The 13,872-nt window shown below is 40.6% G+C and overlaps 1 protein-coding gene across 1 annotated transcript; it reads right to left on the reverse strand.

Annotated features, from left to right (window-relative positions):
- Positions 1-7,731: 7,731 nt before the first annotated feature.
- On the reverse strand, positions 7,732-12,897 carry LOC134321583 (alpha-N-acetylgalactosaminide alpha-2,6-sialyltransferase 1-like). Its single transcript, XM_063003390.1, has 9 exons — positions 12,888-12,897; positions 12,540-12,733; positions 12,300-12,462; positions 10,236-10,404; positions 9,963-10,101; positions 9,544-9,647; positions 9,258-9,341; positions 8,350-8,449; positions 7,732-7,911 (listed from the first exon to the last, which is right to left on the reverse strand). The coding sequence occupies exons 1-9, from the start codon at positions 12,895-12,897 to the stop codon at positions 7,732-7,734; spliced, it is 1,143 nt and encodes a 380-aa protein (XP_062859460.1).
- Between the last annotated feature and the right edge of the window lie 975 nt (positions 12,898-13,872).

A 13,872-nucleotide genomic window follows, 5' to 3' on the forward strand; every position in this document is an offset into this window, starting at 1 on the left:
ACAGAATTCCAGACATTTCTCACCCACCATGCATCTAACTCCAACACACACACACACACACACACACACACACAGTTTAACAACACTCTTTGTATCATTCAACAGTGGGCTTTTCTTTCTAAATGGCGCTCTATCTGATGTGGGTATCGCTCTGTGAAATGAGCCGCAGTCGATTAACAGAGTCGACTGGCTCACGAACGCACGCTGAATACGTGTGATGATGTGACAAACTGAAACCTAATATACAACCATTATATAGAACCATTTATCTCCACTGTGGGTGTGTTATCAACAACAAGCAACACGAAGAGCCTGAATAAATCAGCTGTATTAACTTATGTAATTTATTTTATATCAATGACTTCATAGTTTTATACAGCTGTTAGCAATGGGTGTGGCTAAAACACCCAAACTTAACAACTAGGAGTGATGTCCACCTACTTTTGTAAGTACTGTCAAGAAGTTTTTGCCACCTGTCTGTTTTACCAACGCTTTACCCTATATAGGGTCGCGGTGGGTCCAATTTATCGGGCGAAAGGCAAGAAATACCTCAAATACCAATTAACCTGATTGCAGGTTTTTTGGCTCCCAGTGGAAACCCCCACAGACACAAGGAGAACATGCAAACTTTCCCCCATGGTAATCCAACCCAGGACCTTCTTGCTGTGAGGTGGCAGTGCTACCCACCAAGCCACTGCGCCGCCCTCAGTTGTAACACTCACTCACTCACCGTCTTAACCGTTTATCCAGCTAGGGTCGCGGGATGGGGAAGGGGGGGTTGCTGGAGCCTATCCCAGCTTTTCAATGGGCGCAAGGCATACAGTAACACCCTGGACGGGGTGCCAGTCCATCGCAGGGCAGATACACATACTTACACACACACATTCACCTATAGGGCAATGTGTCTCCAATTAACCTGACTGCATGTCTTTGGATTGTAGGAGGAAACCGGAGCACCCAGTGGAAACCCCCACAGACACGGGGAGAACATGCACATTTACACAGAAAGGACCCGAACCGCTCCATGCTAAATGTGGCACTAAATACAATTATGTTCAAAAATAAGCTTCGAATATCAGGCTTTTCCAATCGACTGCAACCTCAACCAACACACTGACTTACTTGCGCTTGACCCCCAAGTGTGGTCCGAAGAAATTTCAGCCTGGACAAAATCATGAAGGCTGGTGGTCAGGAGCTGGATGCTGATTGGACAGGCTCTCTTGGATGGAGGAACATCATTATTAATCATGCCTTTATTATAAATCACTCAATGCCAGCCAATCATGGGTATCTGTGAGATCTGGCAGCTGGATTTGGGTGGGAAACATCTCCATTTGGCATGTCATAGATAGATCTGGCCAGGTAGTCTAGCTTTAAATCTGACAAGTAATGTCTTAAAAACCACTGGACAATGAGTTGTTTTTGACAACTTCCTGTTTTGTAGGCCAAGAGCGAGGTTGTAATATATGGCAAATAAAAAAATACAAATTAAATTAATTCATTTTAATGTTTAAACACTACTTTATCTTGGTCAGGGACACTGGTTTCCCCAAAATCGCTGGTTTCCCCCAAAATCACAGGTCTCCCTCAAAATCACAGGTTCCCCAAAATCACTGGTTTCCCCCAAATCACAGGTTTCCCCCAAATCACAGGTTTCCCCCCAAAATCATGTTTCCCTCACAATCAGTGGTTTCCCCAAAATCACAGGTCTCTCCAAAATCACTGGTTTCCCCCAAAATCACTGGTTTCCCCCAAAATCACCGGTTTCCCAAAAATCACTGGTTTCCCCGAAATTAGAGGTTTCCCCCAAGATCACTGGTTTCCCCCAAAATCACTGGTTTCCCCAATATCCCAGGTTCCCCTGAAATCACAGATCCCCCAAAATCACTGGTTTCCCCAAAATCACAGGTTCCCCTGAAATCACAGATCCCCCAACACACCCCAGACAGGACACCACATTCATCCCGGGGCCTCAGCCACCTCAACCCAAGATGCCCAACCGGTCAGTAGCAACACTGGAAGTTCAAACCCTGGATCCCAGCAGTAGTGAGCTAGTGCACCACTACTGCACCACTCGAGCACCTACATGCAGTAAATGTGCCAAAATAAAGGGCACTGGAGGATTATGAGATGTGATGCAAAGTGAATTGTGTTAATAATGTAAATAAATTATTAGTTATAATATAAATTATCGATGTGTAAGTGTAAATGACTTTCAAATAAAAATATACAAAGAATGTGATTCACTCACTATTCCGACTGGCCTTGATCTTGGCAAGAAGTTTATGAGCTGTGAGGACATCTCCGTTCTTCACAGCCGTCAGCAGGTCCTGCTCTTTACCCATGGCTGCTGTACAACTCCAGTAAGTTTTAGTCTCAATTCAGACCCTCAGAAATATTTCCATCTTTACTTCCACTTTTTCCTGCTCCCGTCAACAGAGACGAGCTATATGGTATCAACCTCAAGATGAATTGACTCCATGCTATACGTTCGTCTCATCCGTTGTAGGTGCATTCTTTCATCCTGGAACATCACGGAAGGTTCTAAGAGAAAAAGAAAGAAAATGTGTTAATGGTAAGTCATTACACACAGACGGCGTGATATACAAGGATAAGTGAAGAACCTTATATACGTATTGCTTACATTTTTACAGACTTGGGGCTAAGTTCCTCTAACAGTTCATCTAACAGTTCCTCTAACAGTTCCTTTGATGGTTTCTCCAACTGTCCCACTAATAGTTCTTCTAATAGTTCTCCTAATAGTTCTTCTAATATATTTTTTAAAAGTTTGTCTAACAGTTCCTCTAATAGTTCCTCTAACAGTCAACAGTTCTTCTAACAGTTCCTCTAATAGTTAATCTAACAGTTCCACTAATAGTTCCTCTAACAGTTCCTCTAATAGTTAATCTAACAGTTTCTCTAACAGTTCCTCTAACTGTTCCTCTAACAGTTCCTCTAATAGTTTCTCCAACAGTTTCTCCAACAGTTCCTCTAACAGTTCCTCTAATAGTTCCTCCAACAGTTTCTCTAGTAGTTCTTCCAATAGTTCCTCTAACAGTTTATCTAATAGTTCTTCTAACAGTTCCACTAACAGTTCCTCTAATAGTTTCTCCAACAATCCCTCTAATAGTTTATCTAATAGTCTAATAGTTCCTCTAACAGTTTCTTTGATAGTTATTCCAACAGTTCCACTAATAGTTTTTCTAACAGTTCATCTAATAGTTAATCTAACAGTTCCTCTAAGAGTTCCACTAATAGTTCATCTAAAATTCCTCTAATAGTTTCTCCAACAGTTCCTCTAATAGTTTATCTAATAGTCTAATAGTTCCTCTAACAGGTCCTCTAATAGTTTATCTAATAGTCTAATAGTTCCTCTAACAGTTCCACTAATAGTTCCTCTAACAGTTCCTCTAATAGTTTATCTAATAGTCTAATAGTTCCTCTAACAGTTCCTCTAATAGTTTATCTAATAGTCTAATAGTTCCTCTAACAGTTCCACTAATAGTTCCTCTAACAGTTCCTCTAATAGTTTATCTAATAGTCTAATAGTTCCTCTAACAGTTCCTCTAATAGTTTATCTAATAGTCTAATAGTTCCTCTAACAGTTCCTCTAATAGTTTATCTAATAGTCTAATAGTTCCTCTAACAGTTCCTCTAATAGTTCCACTAACAGTCCTTTAATATTTCCTCTAACAGTTCAACTAACAGTTCCTCTAACAGTTCCACTAACAGTTCCACTAACAGTTCCTCTAACAGTTCCACTAACAGTTCCACTAATAGTTCCTCTAATGAACTTTACTCAAACAAAGCTTTATTGGCATGACAAATATGGACATTCATATTTATAACACAAATAATATATATTAAATAAATAGGTCCTTGTATAAATAACAAATTGCAATGTCCAAATGTGAGCAGTAAAATGTGTGTGTGTGTGTGTGTGTGTGTGTGTGTGTGTGTGTGTGTGTGTGTGTGTGTGTGTGTGTGTGTGTGTGTGTATGACAGGGTCACCCACTGTCCCTCACCTGGCACGCGCCAGGATCTCTACAGCCGCTGTTTACACGCTGTCAACTTACCGTGCACAACCGGAGCTGCTGTTCGGATCTCTGATGATCATCTAACACCCGCTCACTTCAGCACAGAACAGGACGAGTGTTAATCCCAGAAGCTGCAGCAGGTGGATTTTAGTCCTAGTGCAAGAAAACGTGTTTGTCAGAACACAGAAATGAGCGCTCGTGTGGGCGCGCGCGTGTGAGTGCCGCACAACTCCTCCCCCAAACAATCCTACTGTTCCTCCACGCAGAGTAACGCACAGTTAAGTGGGTGTCTAACTGCTGGGGTCTCTCTGATTACCCCCATACACTTAAGATCACATGCATGCTGAAGAACATACATTTATTACATACTATACTTTTTGGGGGGCATGACTGTGCCATTGTGCACAAAGCTTTGGGATGAACTGGAACATCCTGTGCGAGTCAGACAGTCTCATCCAGCATTGGTGCCAGACCTCACAAATAAACACAGGCATACTCCAAAATCTTGTGGAAAGCCTTCCCACTGGTGGGGTATGTAACAGCCACATATAGGGGGCGAATTTATAACTTTTTGGGGGCATGAATGTGCCACTGTGCACAAAGTCAGATCCATAAAGACTTTATGCTTTGACCAGTTTGGTGTGAAGAAACTCTAGTGGCCTGCACAGTGCCCTGATCTCAACCCCAAGATGTTTGTGATGAACAGTCTCATCTAGCATTGGTGCCAGACCTGACAAATGAACACAGCCATACTCCCAGCTTTCCCAAATGGTGGAGGATGTAACCCCCACATAAAGGGGGTAAATCTGCATTAATGCCCATGGTACTGGAGTAGGATGTCAAACAATCTCATGGTCAGGTGTCTGCTTACTTTTTTTTTTCTTTTTTTATGCATTTTCTCCCCTTTTTCTCCTTTTTAGCGCGTCCAATTGCCCAATTGCGTCATGCCTCCTCCCCACCAACGCCGATCCCTGCTCTGATTGAGGAGAACGAAGCTAACCCACGCCCCCTCCGACACGTGGGCAGCATGCCGTATGCATCTTATCACCTACACTTTGACGAGTGCAGTGCAGCTCAGCGTTGTGTACAGAGAGACACACCCTGAGAGCACTCTTTTCTCATCTCTGTGCAGGCGCCATCAATCAGCCAGCAGAGGTCGTAATTGCACCAGTCATGGGAGAGAGACCCCATCCGGCTTAGCCTGCCCATATCTGAACAACAGGCCAATCGTTGTTCATGTGGCCTCTCAGCCTTAGCCGGCAGGCAGAGCTGAGATTCGATACGATGTATTGGAGATCCCAGCTCTGGTTCCAGCGTGTGTTTTTACCGCTGCGCCACCTGAGCGGCCAGGTGTCTGCTTACTTTTGACCACAAACCATTTACATACTGTGCAGCCACTTTTAAGGAACACAATTATTTAATAAACTGACCACAGGGTAGCAACACAATGCATAAAATCATAAAGACCGTTACATAGTTGTTGGTACCAGGCAGGTTGGTTACATGTCAGGAACAGCTGATAATACAGCTAAGAAAATCCATATGGGCTATCAATGAATGGTTGAATGGTTGTGGTGCCAATGGCCTTTGATCATCTGGCAAAGTTCTGGAAATACTGGACAATGTTGGACTGCCAGGATCGATCAAATTCATTGCTCCAACGTTCACCAGCCAATCGCTGAGCAGAAATCCTCCTTGCAGGCTAAACATTTGACCAATCTTATCATTGTGGAGCCACATTTGACCAGTCACCGCACAGAAACCAAATCCCAGCTCTGTTAAACAGTCATTGTTGGGCAAGACCCTTACTCCTCACAATACCATACAATGGTATATGTACATATGACAAAGAAAGGCATCCATTTGTGAAACTGATAGTGTTTTACAATTAACCTTCTTGAATATGATCCTTTCAATTGAAGCACACACCCAGATGACTTTTAGCAGGTGGATTTGATCTACTCATCATCTACTCATCTTTTTTTAAACACGGCCATATAAGAATCCCATGGTATACATTTAACCAAGTAAATATAGAGTTTACTTTGCATTATGATCATCGAATGTTGGACCAAATCTGATATGCATATAAGATAAGATGAGATAAGAGAAGAGCCTTTTATTATCCCACAAAGGGAAATGAAATTTGCATTGTTTTAGCAACAAAGGGAACAGAATGAACAGAAAACTGGATGTATTTATAAGAAATAAACTGAAATATAAAGATGTAAGATACAAGGAATTCACAAAATGTACATGTAAATGTCATACTGATAGAATTACAGCAACTGTTCTCATCCAGATATAATAAATAGAAAAAAATGAATAAATATGAACATTTGAGCTAAATTGACATCTGACATCAGGTTATTATTTATGGTTTACCAATACAAATGCAGGTTTTTGCCCTTTATAACCTCATTTGAATGCTTATGCATATCCTGTATTATCTGGGGTATTATGCAAAATGCACCGCAGTTAAAACTCTAGTGTAACAGCGCCGCCTGCCTGTAGAGAACTACAATTACACTTATTCAAATCGAGTCGTATTTTGAGGGAAGTGTCGAACACGGTTAAACAGAATATCTGTATAAATAAATTAATATTTAAATATTAAGATATTAAAGGCATTAAAGTCACAGGACAGGGTAGAAGACAAATCAGTATAACACTCTTCATAATACCACCAAAGTCTGGCCTCACAAGAAAACCCTTGATGGTAGGTAAACTAGGCCCTACCACTCTACCACCAGCTAACTAGGCATACAAACCAATAATCCCCCAACAATTACACCCCCCGAATATTTTCAACCCAAGAGCCAAGGCATCAAAATGTACTGGAATGCCCACAGTGCTGATACCGATGCTTTAGTGTATTGCAGTACTCCCTAGTCACACAAATACTACTTCAGTATAAGCACTAATATTGCTTTAAACAATAGAACAAAGTATATATTGTATCATGTGGTAAATGTATGTGCATAATAAGATAATTTTATATGCAATATAAATCTATATAATATAAACCTATACACCAAGGGATGAATATAAGTCACCTGTGAATACTTCATAGTTTACAGTTACTGTATTTCAGTTCAGCTTGGAATAAGTTCATACGTAACCTCTATTAAAATGTGTACACATTTCTGGCACCTATACACACACACACACACACACATAAGGATGACAGTTGGAGTGCTACAGCAAAGAGCTGTTTTTTTCAAAAGGAGACGGCACAATGGGTAGCACTTATTGACAGCTGTAATAGGCTCCTGCATTCCCTGGGACCCTAATTACGATTCGCAGCTTTATAATAAGATGTCACTCCAGTATTTGGTATTAAATTAAGTGTTAAACGTATTCATTACAAACACACACACACACACAAAATGTTTTAATATGTAACAGTTAACAGTTTCATCCTGAGTAAAAATATGAAATGCTGGACTTGTTCTTCTTCTTTCAGCTTCTCATAACTGCAAAGTCACTGTTTCAAGCACCATCACTGCCAGGTTGCCATTGTTGGGCCCTTAGCAAGGCCCTTGACCTTAACTTTGGTCCAAAGTGCTAAATGCCAACGAAGTAAATGTAAAACAAAGCATTCATATACAGTATGACTGACCCATTCAATTAATAAAGTGTGAGCTGCTCAAAAACATAACATGTAACAAACGCAGGCTGAATAAAACTACAGTCAGGTTTCCTTTCTCTGGTAAAGCTTAATGATTCCTAAATCATGCAGCTTCTTCCAGGTCTTGATCTCCAGGCTGTAGTCGTGGTTGATGTAGAAAACCACTTCGGTCTTTGATGCTTTTTCATAGTAGTAGTTGTTGTATTTATCGTAATCTTCAGTGATGAATCCATATGCATTTACCTGACATAAAAATATAATATATATATATATATATATTATTATTATTATTATATATAATAATCTCGAACAGGTTGCTAGTCGACACCACAGTAGGCCTGACTGTATGTCTGTGGACTTTGGGGGGGAGGGGGTTGGGGGGCAAACACAGGGAGAACATGCAAATTCCACACAGAAAGCACCCTAGCTGCCCAAACCCAGGCCCTTCTTCATTGCCTTACAGCAATAAGGCCCTGGGTTTGTGCAGCTAGGCTTCTTTCTGTGTGGAATTTGCATGTTCTTCAGTGTTGCATGTTCTGCAGGTTAAAAAGCCCCCTGATTTAAATTTAGGGGGTTTTAAATGGTAAAAAAATAGTACAATAACTTTACATTACAGTGACTGTAACTGTTACAATCACAGATCTGAAAATAAATAATCCAGTATGTCCTGGGTGTGCTTACTTCATCACAGGTATGAAGAGCCAGGAAGAGTGCAAATGCCCCATTGGTGGGTCTAAATAAATGCCAGTATATACTCTCCAGACTTTCAGATTTCAAGAACCTGAAAGCAAAAAATCAAATGTGAGGGATGTTATTTAATTAAGCAGTTAAAGAAGAGAGGAAAAGTCGGGATTTGTGATCCACTGCATTAATTTAGATTTCATTCGGGACCGCTCAGGTGGTGCAGCGGTAAAATACGCTAACATACCAGAGCTGGGATTTCAACTACATCGCATCGAATCCCAGCTCTGCTGTTGTTCAGCCAGATGGGGACCTAATAACTGATGCAATTACGACCTCTACTGGCTGATTGATGACGTCTGCGCAGTCGAGGAATAATGCTGATCAGGGTGTGGCTCTCTGTGCACAAAGCTAATCCACATATTAACTCGCCTTGTACAGGTGAAAAGATGCAGTCGGCTACTGCTCACGTGTTGGAGGGAGCGTGTGACAGTTCGCTCTCCTCAATCGGGGCGGGGGTCAGCACCAGTAGAGAGGAAGCATAGCGCAATTGGGTAAAATGGGTTAAAAAAAATATTTAAAATTACATTTACATTAAAAGTTCTGTGTTTACACTAAAATAGAGCATTTTAAATTCTGTGAGTTATTTGTTTTATTTTATTATCATTTAAACCTTGTATAAAAGCACTAAATCACTCTGGGTTGTGTGTTATTATGAATAACATCATGGCTCCCGCACCGGCTGTAATTCCTCCTGGTCCAGGAATAACCCTGACCAAATCCAAGTACAAATCCATGGCATCTGTCAGAATCTGTATAGCTAATTGCTAATTACTAGCTCATATTGTCCATGAATTTGACCAGGATTGTAGGAAAATGAAAAGTATCAATAACAATCTGCTTCGAACCTGTTTCGGATATATCTCATAAAATCGGGATGCAGGACGTAAAATCTGTCCTCACTTAAGTGGTCACCGTAGTAAGAAAAGGGCCTAAACAGCAAAACAGAGACAAATCACACAGGTATGATTACATCTTGTTATCTAAAATGCACTCATATATTAAATGTAAATCAGGAATTACTTCCATATTTAATATATGTTTAAATTTTATATTTTCATTTTTAGTTTAAAATTTTATTTAAGTTGTGTGGTTTTGGTGTTTGGGTGGCACAGTGGTATAAATCGGTCTTACGTGTAACCTGCGTAGGACCCCCGAGTCACTGTTTTACGCTCAAGCAGGCCATCAAGCCACTCGAAATCTCGTAGTCCCTCTGGAATCATTACATAGATAATTCCCTGGGTTTAAACAGAAATGTGTTGGATTATGTGTTTATTACGTTAACAGAGATAAATATTATTATATATTATTTTTATTTATGCATTTTCTCCCATTTTAGTGTAGTCAGTTTGTCTTCCGCTGCTGGGGGATCCCTGATTGCAGTTGAGGTGGGTATATTGCTGCTCACGCCTCCTCCGACCCGATATAAATATGATTTAATATAAGGAAATGAATACAACTTTATCAAGTTGGTGGTACTTGAACCAGTGACTTTCTGATCACTGGTAACCTGAGGTCACTGTGGTCCTGGAATCCATGCGCACGTTACAAACCTCATCTTGCGGAATGCGGTTGAAGCCGTACTCCTTCAGCGTGATCATACCCTGGGATAAAGAGAACGAAGTGTGCACATAGACGTCGGTTCTGTTTCCAACGTCCTCCTCGTGGCCTTTGATGACTGCCCCGTTGACTCTGTGCGGAACAGACGAGCAAACAAAGGTCAGTGAGATAAGAGCTGTGCACTGTGGAAAGCTGTGCGGCTTTCAAATTCATAAAGATAAGACACCAGTGAGACAGGAGCTGTGGGAATTATTTCACATCCTCACCGAAAGACATAATGATGGGAGTCGATTTCTTTGCCCATTTTGGAGCCGTTCAGAATGCCGCCGGTGCCCACTACAGCACAGCGAATGCAGCCATCCAGGGCATCTTCAGGCACCGCTAACATCTGGGGGAATATGGGCTTGGGGATCAAATCTGCCACCGGTATAATGTCTTTAAAAAAAAGAAAAAGAAAAAAGGACAGGTTATTCATCTTAGATGTCAGAAAAGAGATATTGGGAACTGGATATGCATCGGGTGTGATTAGGGCAAGCCGTAGCCTAGTGGTTAGGGTACTGGACTAGTAATTAAATGGTTGCTGGTTCAAGCCTCACCACTACCAGGTTGCTGCTGTTGGGCCCTTGAGCAAGGCCCTTAACCCTCAATTGCTCAGATTGTATACTGTAACTGTACTGTAAGTCGCTTTGGATAAAGGCGTCTGCTAAATGCTTAAAATGTAAATGTAAATGTAAATGATTATATTAATAGTATTGTGTGCACTGCTAATCATTTGCACATGGACTGCACCTACTAGTTAAACAAAAGTTTAGGCTAGACAAATGATGAGTGACATGACAGTTTTGTGTGTGTGCAGTGACAAATACACACCAGTGCACATGACCTAAAGTATAAGGACACCCTATCTAATGTTCTAAGGTTCCTGTATTTAGTTTGGTGTGAAGAAACCTCAGTGACCTGCACTAACCCCTGACTTCAAATCCAAATAGCAGCTTTGGGATGAACTGGAATGTTGATTGGGAAGCAGACCTACTTGTTAAACTTCTGCCTGACCTTACAAACACTCTTCTTCTTGTTCTTCTCGTGCAAAGCATCAGCAGAAGAATATATGGCCTCATATTATGACCTATGGATGACCTATGGTTTTAAAATGGGATGTCTGGAGTCAGGTGTCCACATACTTTTGGCTAGATAATATCTGTATAAATAATACACTTAGTAGCATGTTAAGACCTTTAGTATGTTATTAACCACTGCAGCATCAGTCTTCAAGAACCAGAATGACCTCTACATTGGATACCATACCACACGGGTCACCACATCAGATCAGGTATTCATACCAGACTTGGCACAGTTTGTACACTGGATGCCCTTCCTGATCCAACCCTCTTATTTCTATCCAGGCTTGGGACTGGCGCTGAGAGCGCACTGATCAGTGTGCGTCCAAATGGCTAGGCCGTTTTGGCCATCTCACTGGACATTAGCCAATCATGTCTAGGCAGGTGCCCGACCAGCCAATAGCACCACTTAGATTTGAACCCTGGATCCTTATTTTACCACTGTGCCACCCAAGCACCCTTGGATACCAATTAGAGTATGTACACTAGCACTCGTGACTTAGATCACAGTTTTCTTGTCTCGTTGAATGGTGCAACCTGCAAAGATCACACCAAAAGCACAATGTAGCTGTCTAAGCCTAGGCCTGTCAATCAAATCTACCACTTGTTTTATATCCCAGACTTGACACAGTTTTTAGGCTGGATGCCCTTCCTGATCCAACCCTCTTATTCCTATCCAGGCTTGGGACTGGCACTGAGAGCGCACTGACCAGTGTGCGTCCAAATGGCTAGGCCGTTTTGGCCATCTCACTGGACATTAGGCAGACGCCCGACAGGCCAAAAGCACCACTGAGGCTGGTGAATTTTATCGCTGTGCCACCCGAGTGCCCCTTGGATACCAATTATATTGCATGTATTTATGGAAAGATGTTCAAATGATTAGCAATGTAGACACTTGTGGTTTAGATCACAGTTTTCTCTTTCACTGGATGGGGCATCCTGCAAAGATCACACCAAGAGCACAATGTAGCTGTCTAAACTTAGGTTTAAAAATCAAATCCAACACTGGTTTTATATCTCCCGATCAGCTCAAATAAAGACTTAAGGCAAAGCATGGTGTGCAAACTGAGATCACTAAAATTAAATCAGATTAACTAAATCTATTAATGGTGCTGTGTGCACAGTCAGGTCAAACCCTCAGACTGTGCCCACTGAACAAATACAATTCGGTGAGTCTGTGAGGTGTATAGCGCACTCTGAACAAACATGTACCGTTAGAGTGATATTCCATGAACCCAAACGGGTTGTTGAAATGCGCCAGGCGATTCCACTCGTTCATATCGAGGTGGTCTTCGTGTAGCCAGAGCTGGATGTTCCACAAAGTGGCCTTCTGAAAATCCTCATCCTTGGAGAGCTGAAGCGACTTCGTACAGACCTAAACAAGGCAAGTCATGGTTTTACAAGCATCACTTCACAGGTAACTCACAGTGCAGATGAACAGATTGTGTTTACCGGCCGTCTCTCCTCTTCGCTCCGCACGTAAATATCTTCAAACTCCCACTTGGGCAGCTTCGTGAAATTATCCTTAAAAAGCACCGGAATCGCCGTTAGACTGTCAAAACGCACATAGCTCCTGATCTTCGGGGATGTTATGTGCTTTTGGGGGGCTTCTTTGGTCTCATTTTCTGTGATTTCTCTGGTTGTTGCTGAGAGATTATGTGGAGAACTCTCCCAGAAGTATTCAGGCCTCTCTGCAAATTCTGTGATTATTTGGTCTCTTTGATGGAAAGGAAAAAAAGAAACAATCAACTATTGTTGAAATATTGGTGTTTTGAACTGTTGGAGTTTTGAAAGTCCAACTGTCAACCATGGGAATTTAACCCTTTACATGGGTGTTTTCTTTATCAAAACTGTTATGGTATACCATTCTCAGCTGAGGGTATGTACTAGGGCAGGATGTTCAGTATAGGATAAGCGGAGTCGGATAACATTGTGTAAGATAATGAATTGACAATATACCAGAGGAAGTCCATATATGGTGTAAACAAGGGCACAACAATTCTGGAACTGGCAGCGGGCCCATGGAAGAGGTGACGAGAAGAAATGGACTGAAACAAAGAAATGGACAAATGGACTGTGGGTGTGGTTAAGGATACTTAAACTCCTGTCAGGAAGGTTCGGGGCTGCTCTTCTCAACTTTCCTGATGCTTGTGTGCTAATGGTGGTTGGAGATAAAGAGCCCCCAGCTGGGAACACACTTTTGATCTTCTCATCATATTGAATAAATAAGTAACTGTTAGTTGGTGATCTGAGTCTTTTCTTTCATAAAAGAACACAACACTATCCAAGAAGTGCAGAACTTATGATACTTTTGGCTATCCATACAAGGGTTTAAATCCTAACACAAAAACCCACTCAGTATATATATAAAAAAAAAAAAAAATACATTTTAATCTGATTTAAATTAAGCTGTACCAAAGGTACAATATTTATATAAATATAAAGTATAGACTGTTTTATTTTAATATAAAAATAACTATTTAAAAAAACGGAGATATTGGCCATGTACACCAATATATAGAAAAAATGCATAATAAATGCAAAAAAAAAAAAAAAAAAATCGAAATTATATTAAATTAAAAAATAATATTTTTAAAAAATTTTAAACAAAAAAATATAAAACAATTCTTTAAAAATTCTAAAAAAAATTCTTTAAAAAATTCTTAGAAAAATTCTTTAAAATTTTTTAAAAACTTATAAAACTAATTCTTTAAAATATTCTTTTTTTTTCTTAATTTAAAAAAAGTTTAATTTATGTTTTTACTGGAAAATCTAAAAAAAGCTG

This window comes from Trichomycterus rosablanca, chromosome 10 (assembly GCF_030014385.1).
Source record: "Trichomycterus rosablanca isolate fTriRos1 chromosome 10, fTriRos1.hap1, whole genome shotgun sequence".
Taxonomy (NCBI): Eukaryota; Metazoa; Chordata; class Actinopteri; order Siluriformes; family Trichomycteridae; genus Trichomycterus; species Trichomycterus rosablanca.

Bases quoted from the DNA above. Each gene is read 5' to 3' on its own strand.
- LOC134321583 (XM_063003390.1), bottom strand. The intron at 9,648-9,962 runs GTTTGTAACGTG...GTTTAAACCCAG, and splicing joins ACCGCATTCCGCAAGATGAG to GGAATTATCTATGTAATGAT. The intron at 8,450-9,257 runs GTTCGAAGCAGA...TTTTGCTTTCAG, and splicing joins ATGAGATATATCCGAAACAG to GTTCTTGAAATCTGAAAGTC.